The sequence below is a fragment of the Dermochelys coriacea genome, chromosome 9, assembly GCF_009764565.3.
Source record: "Dermochelys coriacea isolate rDerCor1 chromosome 9, rDerCor1.pri.v4, whole genome shotgun sequence".
Lineage (NCBI taxonomy): Eukaryota > Metazoa > Chordata > Testudines > Dermochelyidae > Dermochelys > Dermochelys coriacea.
The window spans coordinates 77,061,995-77,082,991 of record NC_050076.1 but is presented as its reverse complement, the minus strand read 5'-3'; the positions used below and the strand labels follow the sequence as shown (position 1 = coordinate 77,082,991).

Genomic DNA, 20,997 nt, shown 5'->3' with positions numbered 1-20,997 from the left:
GTCCCTCATTTTCTCAGAGGGAATTAATTTAGAACTCATGAAAGAAGACAGACTGTGACTGACAAAGAGGAGCTCAGTAATGTATCCAGCAGTATGAAGAATATATGAATTCTTAAAAGACTGAAATATTATGATAAGAATTTTTTTTTTAAATTACAGAAAGTAGAACTATATTTACAGGATAGGAGAAGAGATCAACTGGCTGTCTAAAAGGCTCGGAGTCCTCACGTTCATATATTAGGCTTAACAACTGCTTGCACTGTTCTTTCCAAGCATCAGGGCTTGCTTTGAAGGGCTGCCTTTTTATTGGTCGTCTTACCTGAAGATTTTAAGGGAACAAAATAGAAGTTGTATTTTAATAACTTTTAAAGTAAAGTATACAGGTTTTTGTATCTACTGGTCTTGGCTTTAAATTACTATCAATGTGCTCAGACTATGGTTCAAAGTTGAAGTCCATAACTAAAAACATGCAACAAAAGTTGAGTATATAACAATATGGACTATGCAATTTACTGAAGAATGCATTTTTTCTTTTAATAATATAAAAATATCCAACTCAATATCCATACAACATTTTAGATGCAAGAGCTGTGGTTCAGAGCTTTGTATATTTCGGAAAGGCCTCAATGCCTTATTGGCTTAAGGAAAAGTTGCTCATTAATTACCATGGAAAAATAATTGCTCGTTGAATGCTAAACTTATCTATTACATGTAATATATGCAGCCTTCCTTGGCCATTAATTTAGTAATAGCATGTATTTATAAAGTAAACAAATTCAATATTTTTCTGTCTGAAGGAGCACAAGCAGCTTGTAAATTGCTGGTTAATGCTCTTGTACAGATATCCAAAGCATCAGGACAGTAACAGCCACTAAGCAATCAACAAATTATTTCTATAGTAATATAAGGTCCTGATCCTGCCAACACTTACACATGTGCTTAAACTTAATATGTACAAGCAGTCTTACTGCTGTGTAAAGCTACGTCTTTGCAGAATCAGGCCCTAAATGAGGGACTTTAATTCTGTGGACCAACCCAACTCCTGCAGCATAAACTGGATGCAGATAAGTTATTTACTCACTCTTCTTTTCCCACATGAAGTTCCAGGCCCATCTGAATCTACATCTACTTCTGCCACCTAAAGGAAATGGTAATGATTACGCTCAAACAAGTGTTAGCATGAAACACAGAACAAAAAGATTTAAGCAAAATTAGAGGGTTTTTTTTTTTAAACTAGAACTTTCACCTTTTATATTTTAGGTATCTTTAAACAGAAAAGCTGCTTCAACTCCCTGAGTTTGTTTCTGATGTGTGTGCACATATATAAATATACCTATACAGAGATGTATAAAAAAATTAAAATGGATGGATGGATGGATTAGGTAGAGTCTTGTAAGACCCCAAAGAGAATATACAATGTATGTTCAGTGCTCTTTTATTTTTAAAAAAGTCTCTATTCATTTAGTTACATACAGGTTAATTTTAAAACAGAACAAGAAATAGCACAGGACCACAAACAGAAAAACATCTTATTTGACTGGTAAAATGCAAGAGCTATTGTACTACAAAAATATGCAACAAAACATATTTTATTAAAATTATTTATCCCACATTTGTGAGGAAAGAGAAAATGCAGAGATGTTTTGTGCTTTTTACATTACTAATATCAACAAACATGCCTAGCACAATACACTTATGCTGGGCTTTTTCAATGAAGCTAAACATTTAAACACTAAGGTCCTGATTGCCAGTCCCCTTCTTTCCACCAAAAAAAACCTATGGGAGGGAGCTCACAGGGTGGAAAACTCCATGATGATCCCTTGTGGAGATTCTCATATTGTTCTGCTGGGGAGAGGTAGGGTTTGCTGCCCTGAGCAATAAACCACAAATTTGCCAAGTAAATGTGGATCCCAGGGTATCTGGGACAGATATAGACAGCTGCAGCGGCACAGGAGCTAGCAAACAGAGCTCTAAACAGGGGAGTTTGAGTGGGAGTTCTGTTGGAGGAGAAGGTAGTTGTACTTGGTTTTGTATTTTTAGTATTTGTATTTGTGTGTGTGTAGGGGTTTTGTGCTGGGAGAGCAGCTGAGCCTGATTAGGGGGTGGGGCTTTGTGCTGAGAGAGCAGCTGAGCCCTGCCTAGGGGGTGGGGCTTCTGACTAGGGGCCCTATAAAGGTAGCCAGCCAGTCAGGCAGCGACACAGACAGCTGCAGTGGCACAGGAGCTAGCAAACAGAGCAATAAACAGGGGAGTTTGTATTGTGGTGCCTGTTTGGGGTTTGCTTTTGCTGGGGGGTGTGGTCTTTTTGGTGTGGCTCTTGTTTCCCAGATTAACAGGATTTAGGTGGGAAGGAGATGACAGATACAGAGGCAGCTGTGGGAGTGACTCCTGCAGTGAAAGACACATTGAGGATGACTGGATGTGGAAGCTGTGGTATGTACATGATCCTGGAGGGGGGAACTGGTAAGAGTTTTGTCTGCATGAAATGCCGTCTGATAGAGCTGATGGAGGAAAAGATCCGAGGTTTGGAGATGCAGGTGGAAAGTCTGGTTAAGTTTAGGAAGGGGTCTGAGCAGATGATAGAGCAAAGATATGAGGCATCTGAAGGGAAAAGCTCAGACTCACGGATGGAAGCAGGGCTGGGGAATTTTGAGGGGAGACTGGATGAGGAAAGTGGTCAGTGGAAACATGTGACTCAAAGAACCAGGCAGAGGAAAAGACAAGCTAGTGAAGGAGAAATAGAGCTTAGGAACAGGTTTGCAGAGTTGGAAAATGAAGGGGCTCAGCAGGTAGTCGCTGAAGGTGGAAGGGTAAGGAAGAAGAGAAGAAAGGCTAGCCCTATAGAAAAAGGGGAAGAGTCAAGGGAGACTACACCAAATATGAGCCCCAGGAGGATACAGGATGGGTTGAAGAAGATTGTAAGGGAAAATAGGAATGGAAAGAACTTGCAGCCAGAGAGAACAGGGGAGACACTGGAGAATAGCACTGTCACCAGGAAAAGGCAGGTCTACGTGATCGGGGACTCTTTATTGAGAAGAATAGACAGGCCTGTAACTAGAGCTGATCCTGAGAATAGAAGGGTGTGCTGTCTTCCGGGTGCTAAGATACAGGATGTAGACCTGAGGTTGAAAAGGATCCTAAAGGGAGCGGGAAAGAATCCCCTAATTATCCTTCATGTGGGAACAAATGATACGGCTAGATTCTCGCTGGAAAGTATTAAGGGAGACTATGCTAGGCTGGGGAAGACGCTTAAGGAAATTGAAGCTCAGGTGATCTTTAGCGGGATCCTTCCTGTTCCTAGAGAAGGGCAACAAAGGTCTGACAAGATTATGACTGTCAACAGATGGCTTAGGTAGTGGTGCTATAAGGAGGGCTTTGGGATGTATGACCACTGGGAGGCATTCATGGACAGAGGTCAGTTCTCTCGGGATGGACTTCATCTCAGTAGGGAAGGAAATAGACTTCTAGGATCGAGGCTGGCACAACTGATAAAGAGAGCTTTAAACTAGGAATTGGGGGGAGATGGATGGGAGATGTCCAGAAAATCTCCACGCCACATTTTAGCATTGAGAGGGAAGAAGATGAAGTAAGAATGGATACAGCCGTGGGTAGGAGAATGTATATAAGGAGTGAGGGCGGTGTGGATACTAGTCTAATAGGTTATACTGGATGTAGAATGACTGTGCCTAATAGGGTACAAAATGTGAGCGAGGCCAAACAGCAAAAATTAAGATGTTTATACACCAATACAAGGAGCCTAGGTAACAAAATGGAGGAACTAGAGCTACTGGTGCAGGAAGTGAAACCAGATATTATAGGGATAACAGAAACATGGTGGAATAGTAGTCATGACTGGACTACAGGTATTGAAGGGTATGTGCTGTTTAGGAAAGACAGAAACAAAGGTAAAGGGGGTGGAGTAGCATTGTATATCAATGATGAGGTAGAATGTAGAGAAATAAGAAGCGATGCAATGGATAAGACAGAGTCTGTCTGGGCAAAAATTACATTGGGGAAGAAAACTAGTAAAGCCTCTCCTACGATAGTGCTTGGGGTGTGCTATAGACCTCCGGGATCTAATTTGGATATGGATACAGCCCTTTTTAATGTCTTTAATAAAGTAAATACTAATGGAAACTGCGTGATCATGGGAGACTTTAACTTCCCAGATATAGACTGGAGGACCAGTGCTAGTAATAATAATAGGGCTCAGATTTTCCTAGATGCGATAGCTGATGGATTCCTTCATCAAGTAGTTGCTGAACCGACTAGAGGGGATGCCATTTTAGATTTAATTTTGGTGAGTAGCGAGGACCTCATAGAAGAAATGGTTGTAGGGGACAATCTTGGCTCAAGTGATCATGAGCTAATTCAGTTCAAACTAAATGGAAGGATTAACAAAAATCTGCAACTAGGGTTTTTGATTTCAAAAGGGCTGACTTTCAAAAATTAAGGAAATTAGTTAGGGAAGTGGATTGGACTGAAGAACTTATGGATCTAAAGGTAGAGGAGGCCTGGGATTACTTTAAATCAAAACTGCAGAAGCTATCGGAAGCCTGTATCCCAAGAAAGGGGAAAAAATTCATAGGAAGGAGTTGTAGACCAAGCTGGATGAGCAAGCATCTTAGAGAGGTGATTTAAGAAGAAGCAGAAAGCATACAGGGAGTGGAAGATGGGAGGGATCAGCAAGGAAAGCTACCTAATTGAGGTCAGAACATGTAGGGATAAAGTGAGACAGGCGAAAAGTCGAGTAGAGTTGGACCTTGCAAAGGGAATTAAAACCAATAGTAAAAGGTTCTATAGCCATATAAATAAGAAGAAAACTAAGAAAGAAGAAGTGGGGCCGCTTAACACTGAGGATGGAGTGGAGGTTAAAGATAATCTAGGCATGGCCCAATATCTAAACAAATACTTTGCCTCAGTCTTTAATAAGGCTAAAGAGGATCTTGGGGATAATGGTAGCATGACAAATGGGAAGGAGGATATAGAGGTAGATATTACCATATCAGAGGTAGAAGCGAAACTGAAACAGCTTAATGGGATTAAATCAGGGGGCCCAGATAATCTTCATCCAAGAATATTAAAGGAATTGGCACCTGAAATTGCAAGCCCATTAGCAAGAATTTTTAATGAATCTGTAAACTCAGGAATAGTACCGAATGATTGGAGAATTGCTAATATAGTTCCTATTTTTAAGAAAGGAAAAAAAGGTGATCCGGGTAACTACAGGCCAGTTAGTTTGACATCTGTAGTATGCAAGGTCCTGGAAAAAATTTTGAAGGAGAAATTAGTTAAGGACATTGAAGTCAATGGTAAATGGGACAAAATACAACATGGTTTTACAAAAGGTAGATCGTGCCAAACCAACCTGATCTCCTTTTTTGAAAAAGTAACAGATTTTTTAGATAAAGGAAATGCAGTGGATCTAATTTACCTAGATTTCAGTAAGGCGTTTGATACCGTGCCACATGGGGAATTATTAGTTAAATTGGAGAAGATGGGGATCAATATGAACATCAAAAGGTGGAAAAGGAATTGGTTAAAGGGCAACGGGTCCTACTGAAAGGCGAACTGTCAGGTTGGAGGGAGGTTACCAGTGGAGTTCCTCAGGGATCGGTTTTGGGACCAATCTTATTTAATCTTTTTATTACTGACTTTGGCACAAAAAGTGGGAGTGTGCTAATAAAGTTTGCAGATGATACAAAGCTGGGAGGTATTGCCAATTCAGAGAAGGATCGGGATATTGTACAGGAGGATCTGGATGACCTTGTAAACTGGAGTAATAGTAATAGGATGAAATTTAATAGTGAGAAGTGTAAGGTTATGCATTTAGGGATTAATAACAAGAATTTTAGTTATAAGTTGGGGATGCATCAATTAGAAGTAACGGAAGAGGAGAAGGACCTTGGAGTATTGGTTGATCATAGGATGACTATGAGCTGCCAATGTGATATGGCTGTGAAAAAAGCTAATGCGGTTTTGGGATGCATCAGGAGAGGCATTTCCAGTAGGGATAAGGAGGTTTTAGTACCATTATACAAGGCACTGGTGAGACCTCACCTAGAATACTGTGTGCAGTTCTGGTCTCCCATGTTTAAAAATGATGAATTCAAACTGGAGCAGGTACAGAGAAGGGCTACTAGGATGATCCGAGGAATGGAAAACTTGTCTTATGAAAGGAGACTTAAAGAGCTTGGCTTGTTTAGCCTAACTAAAAGAAGGTTGAGGGGAGATATGATTGCTCTCTATAAATATATAAGAGGGATAAATACAGGAGAGGGAGAGGAATTATTTCAGCTCAGCACCAATGTGGACACAAGAACAAATGGGTATAAACTGGTCACCAGGAAGTTTAGACTTGAAATTAGACGAAGGTTTTTAACCATCAGAGGAGTGAAGTTTTGGAATAGCCTTCCAAGGGAAGCAGTGGGGGCAAAAGATCAATCTGGCTTTAAGATTCTACTGGATAAGTTTATGGAGGAGATGGTATGATGGGATAATGGGATTTTGGTAAGTAATTGATCTTTAAATATTCAGGGTAAATAGGCCAAATCCCCTGAGATGGGATATTAGATGGATGGGATCTGAGTTACTATAGAAAATTCTTTCCTGGGTATCTGGCTGGTGAATCTTGCCCATATGCTCAGGGTTTAGCTGATTGCCATATTTGGGGTCGGGAAGGAATTTTCCTCCAGGGCAGATTGGAGAGGCCCTGGAGGTTTTTCGCCTTCCTCTGTAGCATGGGGCATGGTTGACTTGAGGGAGGCTTCTCTGCTCCTTGAAGTCTTTGAACCATGATTTAAGGACTTCAATAGCTCAGACATGGGTGAGGTTTTTCATAGGAGTGGGTGGGTGAGATTCTGTGGCCTGCGCTGTGCAGGAGGTCGGACTAGATGATCAAAATGGTCCCTTCTGACCTTAGTATCTATGAATCTGCAGGAGGCCAGCAGCATCTGTGTGGACGAGTGGCTCTGACACCAGTCCCAGTGATTCCACTGAGCAGCATTACTGTCAGGGATTCATCCTAACTGCAGCTGCACCCAGGGACCCCCCTCAAGGGAAAATCCTCACTGCAGAGAGGGCTTCATGGAAAGCTAATACAGGCTTATGCTGCATTATCTTTTCTGGATGAGCTGTGTGGTGCCAGAGGGTGGGGAAAACTGCATTTCCCCGAACCTGCTCACGCTTAGAGGAATCTGGGAAAAGGGAACAGGATATGGCAACAATGCCAGACACTGCTGATCACAAAACCACATGGGAAGGATGATACACACACAGACCTAGGAGGTACAGTCCTCCCATATAGGTCAAGTGGGTCTGTGAAGGGAAACTTCGGGATTTTAAGTTACAGGAGCCCTTTATTTTATTTAAAAAAACAAACAAACATGCATTTATTCAGAGAGACAAGGTGGGAGTGGTATTATCTTTTGTTGGAACTACTTCCGTTGGTGAGAGAAATTTTCAAGCTTACACAGAGCTCTTCTTTAAGTCTGGGCTACAACACCACTGCATGTATTTATTTATGCAGCCTAGCAAAGGGTTAATCTACCTTCAACACGTTTATAAAATAGCAGCATTTTACAATATTAAAATCTTAGTGATGTCACACAAGATTTCTCCTTGAACACCAGAATCAAGGGGGAGGGGAATCTTTCTGGTTAGGAGTTTCTCTCAAACCCATTGAGGACAGGGCAGGAAACTGCAGGGTTTGTCTTACACATTTTCATGTGTGCAAGAATGGCCGAGAGTGTCAGTTACCCCTCTTCCAGCCTCCGCCCATGCCAGTTTCTCTTTATAAGGACTTGGCTTGTTTAATGGCAGTCTCAGCCATCTCCCTCCTTCACCATTTTCCTTCAGGAAGCTGCAGTATTTCTACTTCTTGGTGGAGCAGTAGTGGGACCATATGCTGGCCGCCTGGCCTGAGGTCACTGACAGGTGAAAGAGACACCAGAGCTTAAAGGGCATTAAGTGCTACTGCAAGGTCACACTACTATAGGTGTTCATGAGATCATGAAAATTAGAAGGGAAACAAAGATCCCTAAAAGCCAGTCTTGGCATCTAATTAAAGGAGGAACTGATTTTCATATTTTGGTATCAACTCCAAATGGCACAGACTCTGAACCTGCAAGGTACACTGCCGACTTAAGTCAATGTCGCATGTGCAGACATTGTGGTGCTCCCACACAGAGCCCTTTGGAGGATCAGAACTTTATTACATTAATTACTTGAATCAAGGGGCCCACTGATGTCAACTAGGGAGACTTTCCATTGGCTTCAATGAGGTTTGGAGCAGACACTTAAACAGGGTGATTTTATTTTTTTTCCGGGAGGCGGGGGGAGGGATTTGTTAAAGAAAAAAAAGATTTGCCACAATAGTGATTAGGACAAAAGTAACAACCACTCCTTTCTTACCCTCCAACACAATCGTTCCACTGTATTCATTCTGGTCTGTTATAAAAAGCTATGAATGATGTATAATGTTTATTCATTTGGTACAGATGTTCATCCAGCAATCAGTTTTCCTTCAAAGATTTGAATAATAGATATATTGGGGAGAGGGGGTTGGAGAGGGAGGATGCAAATGACCATCATAAATGTGTCCCACTGTTAATGGCTCATACACCAGAGCCTGAAAGAATGATAAGCAAAACTAGGAAGTTGTAGCTATTGGCAGTCACCACATCACAATGGAAACTGCTACACTGTAATATTCTTGAAAATTGCATTTTTTAAATAGATAAAAAAAGGACAACCATGTTAAACTTTGCAGCAGTTTCTGTTTGTCAGTCATCTTTACAAGGCAAAACCAAGAAATGAAAAAAAAGTAAAGTCTCAATAGACAAAATCCACTATGGTGTCACTTGGAAGGTGGACAGATTGTAGAGCGATGACTGTCCACATGATTTCTTTGGAGTGAATAATATAATATTACGTTACCTCATGCATTTCCCCCCCACTCTCAGCATTTCCTCTCCATACGAGAGTGAAACTCAGGGAAGACTCAGATGGCTAGCCAGCCTCAAAGAATCAATCTTACTAAATGAGGAGAGTTTATCGTCCAAGACCATGCCACACTTGTTACGTAACAACTATTCTTCTATCAAACCCCAAAGCAATTACACGTAAAAAAACCCATAAAAATCTTTAAATTCTGTCCATCTACTGAATAAAAAAAGAGCTAAGTATGCTTCTGATGATCATGCTCTTACCTCCTCCTCTTCATCAGTACTGCTTAGATCTTCTGCTTTCACTTTATTATATATATCCAATATATCAGTACAACTCTGATCCCTGCAGAGCAACAGGACAAGTCAAAATACATTTCAGAACTGGTTTAGAAACCCAGAAATGCTGGCATAAGGAAATACAAAGTACTGACCCAATATAGCGAAGTAAGACATCCGTTACAATTTTGGCTGCTTTAACTATAGGACTGTCTGGCTCATTGAAAGTCCTAGCATTATGCTCGATGTATCGAACCTCCCACATCAATGCTGAGATTCTCCTGAGTGAGGGGTGGGGCAGAGAAAAGAAAAACGTTACTTTCCTTTGGTGCCATAAAACGTAGTTAGAAAAAAGAGGTAGTCCTTGCAAACCCAGCAGCAAGACACAAAGCTTCTGTTCAGATGGCCTGGATGTCTGGCATTTGCCAGGTTGGCGGTGGCAAGCTCCATAGCCTATTACGTGGTAAGGGAACTCGCATGCCAATCAACAATGAAAGGAATTGCCCCAACTGGAAAAAAATGCAGTGAAGGAACTTGGCTGAGTAGTCTCAATAATAAATGTTGGTCCTCCGAGGGAAAGGAGATGGGGCTAATAAAAGGTATTATTTGCTGCTGCCCCAAAATCAGCTCAAAAAGTTGAGATGCTACTAGATGAAGGCAGGAATATTGAACCTCCTCTAAGTTTGCTACACTGGAGAGAAAAAGTTAGGCGCAAGAGCAAGAAGAGGTGTGATCAAGCAAATCTGAACTGCCTCCAATATTTGCAGGATGGAAGACACAAGGCAGATGTCTCAGATCAGGAAAGAGATCAAAGTCCAAAAATCTGATTTTGTTTTTGCAACATGACCAAAAAAAATAAAAAAAAAAATCAAGACCTATTCTTTGAAGATGGGGTATGGAGTCTATCTAATCTTATGCTATAGACCTGCTAAGGACACTGATTATAGTAAGTGACAATATTCACTGAAGTTATTTGTTGAGTTGCAATACATTCAGCTCATCAGATCATTCTAGAGCAGCGGTTCTCAAACTGTGGGTCAGGACCCCAAAGTGGGTCATGACCCCATTTTAATGGGGTCACCAGGGCTGGCTTAGACTTACTGTGGCCCAGGACCAAAGCCTGAGGGCTTCAGCTCTGGGCATCAGGACTCAGTTTACAGGCCTCCTGCCAGGGGCTGAAGTCCTTGGGCTTCAGCTTTGGCCCCCCTACCAGGGGCTTGGCCTGGCTCAGGCTTCAGTCCCCCTGTCCTGGGGTCGTGTAGTAATTTTTATTGTCCGAAGGGGGTCACAATGCAATTAAGTTTGAGAACCCCTGTTCTAGTTGGATACATGATAAAATACATAGGAATGTAAACATTAGATACAAATCAAACTGACCTATAAAATCTGTTTTCAAGTCTCCTCCTGATTGTGGTGAGGTCAGTTGGGTAAGCAACTACAGTGCAATACATGGGATAGGCACTAAGGTCCACTGGAACAGCAAAGGGGTTAGAAATATCTAAAACCAAAAAGATCAGAATCAGTTAGACTCCACAGATGACAACCCTGGCCGTATGGTAATAACGGAATTAGATCCCTTATAAAAAGAAAAATCCAGCAATCATTGGCCCAACAATAAATATGTCTACAGTCATTTTGCTCAGTGAGCCATTCTGAATACCCATGGCATGAAAATGAATTTCCCCTTGCATGAACTACTATATTTAAAAATGCATTTTTTGTTAAAAACTGCATTTGAGATTTCCATGCAAGTAGCTGTTGCTGAAAACTGCCATCTCATATAAACCTTGAAGTATGGATGTCCAACATCAGCAATTGTAAATCTGATTTCTTCCTTGTTTAACAGCATTTAAATAAAATAGTTTCATACCAACACTAGTTAAAATTAATTATATTTTGTTCATTAGGGACTGCGTCTAGCTCCCTTGCTATCATTAGACATGAATGGGAGCAGGATCAAGCCCTATAATGATGAAAGTGTACTTGCAAAGGGTACCTAGAGGAATAAGAGGCTATATCCAATGTTTTTTTGTTAATTAAATTTCCCCCCCAAATAGTCATTTGACATCATGCTGATTTTCTTGATGCTCCTGTAATTTATTTCATGCCAACATACCAAGGGTCAGAAGATAATCAATCCCCCTAATAACTCGTTCACATTCTTCATCTCTGGAATGGGCCCCCCATTCTCCTTCTTGGGGTTTATACAGCAGAGATGTCAGTTCCTCTGGGGACACGGGAACTCCAGCACCAACCTCGTCTGGATAAGCAGCTAAAAGAAATGGGAAGGATTCAAAAACAGTAAGCCATTAATGCCATGCTGGTATAATTGTACTGACATGGAAATTATAATGAATTCAAGAGCATATTTACTTCCTTCTGGAACTGGTTCCATGTCCCATGGACTCATCTTTTCTCTTTCGTTGTTGTCCCAGCTATTTAAAACAAATGAAAACCACAGTACATACATGCAAATATTTAATTTTTACCTATTTTCATTGATGCATGTAGGGTGTAAAATTTCTTCCAAAAGAGACTTGAAATAAAATGGCAGTGTGATCTTCCCAGAAGTTTATTAGAGATTGGCCAGAATCACAAGCGGATCTCAGCTTCCCTTATGATTGGGGATATTTAGATCCAGGGTTTTTCTTCAAGCCTATCACTAATACATAGAGTACTGATCAAATCTCAGCAATGTATCTGCCTTAGCAATGACAACAATCAATAAAACCTAATGTTTGGGAAGATTGTTTTTACAGCAATCAATAACTATTACCACTAGGGAAAGAAGTCAAAACATTTTTGTAACCAGTGACTGATAAATTAGTATTTTTAACAAATGCTTTTGTTAGGTGATATCTACCAGAAAAGGCTGTAATATAATAGCAACAGATCACTTTTGAGAATCCCAGTAGTGCTCCAGAATGACACAATATTTTGGTTACTACTACTACTACTACATGAACAATGATACACAAGGAAGAAATCTGCACAGCTTCTGTAACAGAAAATGGTGCTTCTCCAATTTGGTAGCACACTTTGAGCAAGTCAACAAGAGAATGGATAATGGAAAAATGGTTGATTTTATTTACTTGCACTTTTAAACAAATCCTTTGACTAAACAGGAGGCTATTAAGAAACTATTTTGTCATGGGATAAGGCACAGTCCTGCCATACACTAGCAACTGGCTAACACCACAAAAACAATACCCCTCCCCCCCCACATTCCAAAAAAGCCACTGTAGGGACGAATCCTTGTTTTTCAATGTGACAAAACATTAACAGTAGGATGGCCCAAAGAACCACACTAGGCTGGCTATTTTACACATATATTTAGCCATGATCTGAAAAAGCAGGGAACAATGAGGTTACACAAATTGCAGATGACTCAAAATGATGTTAGTTAAAACTAAAGAAGACTGAGAAATAATAGAAGGATCCAACAGAACCAGGCCAATGGATAGCACAAGGTTAAATGAAATTCAATGTTGACAAATGCAAAGTAATGCACATTGAAGGACAAATCTGAACTATTCACACACATTGCTGGGTTTCAAATTAACTGTAACTATTCAGGTAAAAGTCTGAGTTGTCACAGAATTCAACAATGTGTATGAATAGTTCAAATTATTATTTTCAATGTTAATTATATTACATCTTTAAACACTGAAGTGCATCTGCTGCATGTGCAGCAAATAAAACGTTACGCATAAATGAATGGAATAGACAATAATATTGTCAGTATTATCATGCCATAATACAAATCAATAGTATGCCCTCACCTGGAATATTAGCTCAGTTCTGGTCACCCCATCTCAAAAGAGATGACAGAAAAAGAAGGGGTCCAGAGACAGGAGGTGAATATTATTAGATGCAGGGAAAGACTTCCATATAAGAATCAATTACAAAGACTGGGACTTGTTAGAAAGGAGACTAATAAAAAGGAGACATAGATGTAAACAAAATAACAAATAGTATACAAAGGGAATCTAATAAAAATTAATAAAAAGAAACTTTTAAAAAGACAACACATAATTCAACTGTGGAACTCACTGTCACATTATGCAGAAAGGGAATTCTACACTTTTGTAGACAACGAGAATGTCACGGTTACATTAGATAGGATTAATTTTTTAAAAACATTTAAAGCCTCATGCTCCAGCACATAAAAGACAACCACTGGCCAGAATAAGAATGAAACCTCCCCTACGAGCAGGTTATTTCATTACTCCCACTACATGGTTGCTTGCACCTTCTTCTGAAGCATTTGGTGCCACTGTCAGAAATAGGAAACTGGACCAGAAAGATCTGGTAAGGCAATTCCAATGCAACAAGAACCAGGAACGCAGTGTAGTTGTCTGGGGCTCTCATTCACATGAAATTGCACTAAAATCCCAAAATTATAGTTTTGGGAGTAGGTAGGTCACAAAGAAAGGTGGGCTGTTTGTTCATCTGAATTTTTTTCCCTTGATGCACACATGTAAGTTACATATAAATATGCAGAGGAGAAGAGACACATAAGTGCTTAGATATATCAAATATACTGCAACTACAGTAATCCTTACTGAACGCTGTAGCACTGGAAGGAACTATCAGGATATTCTGCCTGGAAAGGCTGCTGACTCTCCACCATTCCAAACCACCAAGCATCATCTATTATACTGCGAAACCTATCCCCTGTAATTAAATTTAAAAAAAAAAAAAAAAAAAAAAAAAAAGTTAAATTTAGCAATTTTACATAGTAAATTCACATAAAAAAATTCACATAAAAATTTATCCATTTCTTATGTAACAGCTAACACACCTTACTTATATAATAAAGTAAATAATTTATAGGATTCTGTATGTCTACCCCATTCATCATGGCAGCATACAGAGGCCAAAAAAGACCAAAGAAGGGCATCTTTACATTTCTGGAGATTGACAGCAGATTTCCCCTAGCCATCTGAGCATTCTGGCTTTTAAACATAACAGTCGTGATCAGAAATGATTAATATGCAAATTGTAGAAGTGACAGACTATGATTTTTTTAAGTTTAAATGCTAGAAAACAAAACATAACGTGTTTACATCAAGAGGTGTGTTAGAATGCTCTCAAAGAGAGGACTGCACTTGAAAAATAATCAGTACATTTAAAAGTGAACAACCAATGACTTACAAGTGCCTCTTTCATTAAAACTAGGCAAATATTTACATTTTAGATTTAGAATAAAGACAATGAATTGCATCCTGTCCAATACTGGTATTCAGCATGCCAAACACACGGATGTGGTAAAACGGTACTTACCAATCTGCCAGTTCCTTTCTTTGGCTTCATTATAAAACTGATGCAGCACAAGGAAATCAATAACATCTGGCATATCATGGTACCTATAAAATAACAGAAAACAATATTACTTCTAAACAAGACACTGCTCCCAGCCATTGTTCTCGTGTAATCCCATAGGCAATCTTTTTAGTCTTCAACTACCATTTCTTGTTCATTGCAGGAATGACAACTGCTTACACGAAGCGTTCAGCTGCAAGGAGATTAGAAAAAGGGGATTCTCGACGATTTGTAAGATATCTAGTTTTTTGGAGAAATGATTCAGTCAGCTACTCACTTAATGGAAAAAGATTCTCCCGTCATTTTGCCTGAGATTGGATCTAGAAATGCAAGCTTCAAGCAGCAAAGTGTAGGAGGTCCGACTTCATATTTAATTCCTACAGTCTTCACAAGTTCTTGTTCCTAATTATCAAAACACAGTGTGGGTCAATATTTATGTTATTATTTTATCTTGTTAAAAACAGCGTATTCATGTTTAAACACACTCGTATGTCTGCACAAAGAAAGGTATGTATTTATAAGATTACTTCCTCCTTCCAGCCTAGATACGTCTATCAGTCATATGCTTCATTCCTAAAAATCCAAGAGCACAGTGGTCTCTCTAGCTAAGAAGGATGAGAGGGTACATGATACTCCTCCCCCTAACATATTCCAGCAGGCTGGCCATAATTCGGTTAACTGCACTGGAAAGCGTATTGGGGATGGTGCATTTGTTCTTCCAGAAGCAGTAGTGGCCCCGGGGGACATCTCTGGCCAACGCCACAACCTCAAACCTTTGCACATCAGGAGGCAGCACTAGGGGAAGCAAAGTATGGTCTTTTTAAAAAGAAGATTTAGCAGGAGCTAAATGAATGCCTCTGGAAGTGCTAGGACTTGAGGGGCAATACCTGGCGGCATTATGCCTCTATAAGGCTACGCCTGCCCCTGAGATTAGAGGGGTGAGTCCCACCTCACACAGACATGCTTATGCTCGCTCTCACCCAATGGGCTTGTCAAAACCAGAAGTAGTGTTGTGGCAGCACAGGCAGCGGCGAGCGGTGGCACAGGCTAACTGCTCCTGAGCGTAAACCCGCCTGGATCCCATGGGTATGTTCTTGGGGCTGCTAGCTCATACCCCCATGGGTACAATACTATTGTTAGTGCACTAGCTCAACGATAACCAGAACAAGTATGTCTACTTGAGCTAGGAATCACATCCTGGTCCCAAGTGTGGATGTAACTTAAGGGGAGTAGTTCTTTCCCATCCCTTTCAAACTAAAGAGGCCTTGGAAGATGCATAGTTGGCCCTAAGTAGCCACCACTAATACAAATTTATATATATAGTTGGGACCCCTATTTGTTACTCTCAGGTTCTGAAACAATGAGCAGTATCTGTATGTTCATTCATTCTAAGAATGCTGAAGTGACTGTATTAATGACTTGAGAGTTGCTAGGTCTATACGAGTTAGAATGCGAGAAAAGGTAATATTTCAAATTAGAGTTGTCTAACTTTTGTTAGTGAAGAATACCATTCTACGTAAACATCTTCCTTCAACTAGAAGCTCCTACTGAGTTCCTACCATCAGTGATGGATTGATTGTTGTAGGTTATAAAAAAAGATCTGTAAAGTTTGGTTTGCAAAGCAAAATTTTTAAACAGCATTTTTCTTTTATTTGTTCACATTTGACTTTAATGCAGAAGTTAATGACATGATTCACAGATCGTGGAAGTTTTTTGTTTTGTTTTTTCAAGTTGACTTACCCTGAGTTCCATTTTGTTCCATGGTTGTTTTTGCATGTTAACATTGTAAATTTTTGCCTTCCTTACTGCCCGCACATAAGCTTCATGGCCTTGCCTAAAATATATAATCTTAAAGAAAAGAAAAGAGAATGTGTAGATTTCATTCTAGTCATACAGTTGATCCACGGTTTGTTTTTTGTTTTGTTTTGTTTTTTTCTTTACAAAAAAAGATATCTACAAACAAGGATCATCCTAAATTCTATTGGATATTTCCATAAGGATTATTTTGTTGGAAAACACTCTTATTCTTCCTTCTGAGCAGCATGATATTTATGTCTAGGCATCTGAAGCATCTTTACTGGCCTAGCTGAGGCAATTTCATCTGCTGTCAATGGGAACACGCACAAAACATTACCTCATCTCCCATTTGTGGGACAAAGGGTGAACGACGTGGTATGGTATCCAAGATCCACTGGGGTGCAAACCATTCTTCACTGGGTTCACCTTCCATCGAAAGTAATCCACTTGGTTTCTTAAACAAATTACATTACTTTTAGGGAACAAGCTGTAATTATTATTGGCAAGGCATGTGAGCAACTCATTATATAAAACAAAGCTGATTAAATATTATGAGCAAAGCAAATCCTGATATGCCAAGTCTCCAAGAAGATCAAGTGATCACCCATTATCATCAATATAATGGCAGACTAAGGAAAGAATTCATTTCTTAAGATACATATAACAGGCCTAACGGCATGTTAAACATCTGATTCAACAAAAACCAAACAAACATTCTTCAAGAGAAGCATATAATACAAAAATTAAAAAAATGGAACTAACATAACTCCTTTAATGTCACAGTCCTTCCACTAACCCTTTGTAGTTCTATTTGGAACATAATTCAAAGTCAATAGGCTCACTTCAGGTGTGAATCTGACCCTTTACATTTGCCCTTTGAGATGAAGTTATACAAAAGGATAGACGTAAGGGGTGCTAATCACTTGTTTTTTTTTCTTTTCCATCCTCTTCACCCTAAGATATTCATAAAAGTAAAATAGACAGCTGAAAAGTTTGACACCTTAAGGACTAAATCCCTCAGCTGTTCCAGAACATCCCTTGGCACAGCTGAGGTGACACAAAAAGTGGCTCCAAGTCACCTTTGTGGCAAAGATCCTCAGGCTGGCTGGGAGCTGAACTAGCCCTGGTGCAAGTTAAAGCATATTAATGGCTGCTCTGACTTACTTCTTGTTTGTGACAGGTTTCAGAGTAGCAGCCGTGTTAGTCTGTATTCGCAAAAAGAAAAGGAGTACTTGTGGCACCTTAGAGACTAACAAATTTATTAGAGCATAAGCTTTCGTGAGCTACAGCTCACTTCATCGGATGCATTTGGTGGAAAAAACAGAGGAGAGATTTATATACACACAGAGAACATGAAACAATGGGTTTATCATACACACTGTAAGGAGAGTGATCACTTAAGATAAGCCTTCACCCACAGCAGGGGGGGGGGGAAGGAGGAAAACCTTCCATGGTGACAAGCAGGTAGGCTAATTCCAGCAGTTAACAAGAATATCAGAGGAACAGTGGGGGGTGGGGTGGGGGGGAGAAATACCATGGGGAAATAGTTTTACTTTGTGTAATGACTCATCCATTCCCAGTCTCTATTCAAGCCTAAGTTAATTGTATCCAGTTTGCAAATTAATTCCAATTCAGCAGTCTCTCGTTGGAGTCTGTTTTTGAAGCTTTTTTGTTGAAGTATAGCCACTCTTAGGTCTTTACAAAAACTAGACAAGCCATTTACAAAACACACTTTGATTCTCTACAAAAGAAAAAGGACACTAAGCTATCTAAACTACTATATGCCACAAGGGGCCACAACAATGGTTCCCGTAACCCACCCAGCAATATTGTTAATCTATCCAACTATACTCTTAGCCCAGCGGAAGAATCTGTCCTATCTCGGGGCCTCTCCTTTTGCCCCTCCATCCCCACGAACATGATACAGTTCTGTGGTGACCTAGAATCCTATTTTCGACGTCTCAGACTCAAGGAATATTTCCAACACACCTCTGACCAACATATTAACCCACAGAGACCTTCCTGCCAACACTACAAAAAGAAGGATTCTGGGTGGACTCCTCCTGAAGGTCGAAACAGCAGCCTGGATTTCTACATAGACTGCTTCCGCCGACGTGCACGAGCTGAAATTGTGGAAAAGCAGCATCGCTTACCCCATAACCTCAGCCATGCAGAACACAGTGCCATCCACAGCCTCAGAAACAACTCTGACATCATAATCAAAAAGGCTGACAAAGGAGGTGCTGTCGTCATCATGAATAGGTCGGAGTATGAACAAGAGGCTACTAGGCAGCTCTCCAACACCACTTTCTACAAGCCATTACCCTCTGATCCCACTGAGAGTTACCAAAAGAAACTACAGCATTTGCTCAAGAAACTCCCTGAAAAAGCACAAGAACAAATCCGCACAGACACACCCCTAGAGCCCCGACCTGGGGTATTCTATCTGCTACCCAAGATCCATAAACCTGGAAATCCTGGACGCCCCATCATCTCAGGCATTGGCACCCTGACAGCAGGATTGTCTGGCTATGTAGACTCCCTCCTCAGGCCCTTCGTTACCAGCACTCGCAGCTATCTTCGAGACACCACCGATTTCCTGAGGAAACTACAGTCCATTGGTGATCTTCCTAAAAACACCATCCTAGCCACTATGGATGTAGAAGCCCTCTACACCAACATTCCACACAAAGATGGACTACAAGCCGTCAGGAACAGTATCCCCGATACTGTCACGGCTAACCTGGTGGCAGAACTTTGTGACTTAGTCCTGACCCATAACTATTTCACATTTGGTGACAATGTATACCTTCAAATCAGCGGCACTGCGATGGGTACCCGCATGGCCCCACAGTATGCCAACATTTTTATGGCTGACTTAGAACAACGCTTCCTCAGCTCTCGTCCCCTAATGCCCCTACTCTACTTGCGCTACATTGATGACATCTTCATCATCTGGACCCATGGAAAAGAAGCTCTTGAGGAATTCCACCATGATTTCAACAATTTCCATCCCACCATCAACCTCAGCCTGGACCAGTCCACACAAGAGATCCACTTCCTGGACACTACGGTGCTAATAAGCGATGGTCACATAAACACCACCCTATATCGGAAACCTACTGACCGCTATTCCTACCTACATGCCTCTAGCTTTCATCCAGATCATACCACTCGATCCATTGTCTACAGCCAAGCGCTAAGATATAACCGCATTTGCTCCAACCCCTCAGACAGAGACAAACACCTACAAGATCTCTATCATGCATTCCTACAACTACAATACCCACCTGCTGAAGTGAAGAAACAGATTGACAGAGCCAGAAGAGTACCCAGAAGTCACCTACTACAGGACAGGCCCAACAAAGAAAACAACAGAACGCCACTAGCCATCACCTTCAGCCCCCAACTAAAACCTCTCCAACGCATCATCAAGGATCTACAACCTATCCTGAAGGACGAGCCATCACTCTCTCAGATCTTGGGAGATAGACCAGTCCTTGCTTACAGACAGCCCCCCAATCTGAAGCAAATACTCACCAGCAACCACACACCACACAACAGAACCACTAACCCAGGAACCTATCCTTGCAACAAAGCCCGTTGCCAACTCTGTCCACATATCTATTCAGGGGATACCATCATAGGGCCTAATCACATCAGCCACACTATCAGAGGCTCGTTCACCTGCGCATCTACCAATGTGATATATGCCATCATGTGCCAGCAATGCCCCTCTGCCATGTACATTGGCCAAACTGGACAGTCTCTACATAAAAGAATGAATGGACACAAATCAGACGTCAAGAATTATAACATTCAAAAACCAGTTGGAGAACACTTCAATCTCTCTGGTCACTCGATCACAGACCTAAGAGTGGCTATACTTCAACAAAAAAGCTTCAAAAACAGACTCCAACGAGAGACTGCTGAATTGGAATTAATTTGCAAACTGGATACAATTAACTTAGGCTTGAATAGAGACTGGGAATGGATGAGTCATTACACAAAGTAAAACTATTTCCCCATGGTATTTCTCCCCCCCACTGTTCCTCTGATATTCTTGTTAACTGCTGGAATTAGCCTACCTGCTTGTCACCATGGAAGGTTTTCCTCCTTCCCCCCCCCCCGCTGTGGGTGATGGCTTATCTTAAGTGATCACTCTCCTTACAGTGTGTATGATAAACCCATTGTTTCATGTTCTCTGTGTGTGTGTGTGTATATAAATCTCTCCTCTGTTTTTTCCACCAAATGCATCCGATGAAGTGAGCTGTAGCTCACGAAAGCTTATGCTCTAATAAATTTGTTAGTCTCTAAGGTGCCACAAGTACTCCTTTTCTTCTTGTTTGTGGTGACTCCAAGGGACATTACACAAGTGGGGACTGCTGGAGCACAGCGAGTTCTGTCCCTACCTCTCCAATCCTCAAAACACTACATCCCTCCTCCAATGCATAGAGCATACTATGTTGGCTTTGCACTAGCCAAGGAAATCCTCAGATGAAAAAGGACCTTCATGTGGCCCTGGTTCTGGCCACAGTTATTCAGAAAACACAAAATAACATGGTCTGTAGTGAGTAAATATAAAGGTCTCTCTCATTAACCTACCTCTTTTATAAAAGTCTGTTCTTTTCATCATCATAATTACAAATCA

At 40.7% G+C, this 20,997-nt stretch overlaps 1 protein-coding gene across 1 annotated transcript in view; it reads right to left on the bottom strand.

Annotated features, from left to right (window-relative positions):
• Positions 1-20,997, bottom strand: part of BRWD3 (bromodomain and WD repeat domain containing 3) — a 91,370-nt gene that overhangs the window by 8,971 nt on the left and 61,402 nt on the right. The window contains exons 24-35 of the mRNA XM_038416208.2: positions 16,684-16,800; positions 16,290-16,397; positions 14,827-14,951; positions 14,511-14,593; positions 13,790-13,901; positions 11,598-11,659; positions 11,341-11,496; positions 10,602-10,722; positions 9,380-9,505; positions 9,210-9,291; positions 1,082-1,138; positions 179-319 (exon numbers count right to left, since the gene is read on the bottom strand). Coding sequence (XP_038272136.1) covers positions 179-319; positions 1,082-1,138; positions 9,210-9,291; positions 9,380-9,505; positions 10,602-10,722; positions 11,341-11,496; positions 11,598-11,659; positions 13,790-13,901; positions 14,511-14,593; positions 14,827-14,951; positions 16,290-16,397; positions 16,684-16,800 — 1,290 coding nt within the window. The remainder of the gene's footprint in view (positions 1-178; positions 320-1,081; positions 1,139-9,209; positions 9,292-9,379; positions 9,506-10,601; positions 10,723-11,340; positions 11,497-11,597; positions 11,660-13,789; positions 13,902-14,510; positions 14,594-14,826; positions 14,952-16,289; positions 16,398-16,683; positions 16,801-20,997) is intronic.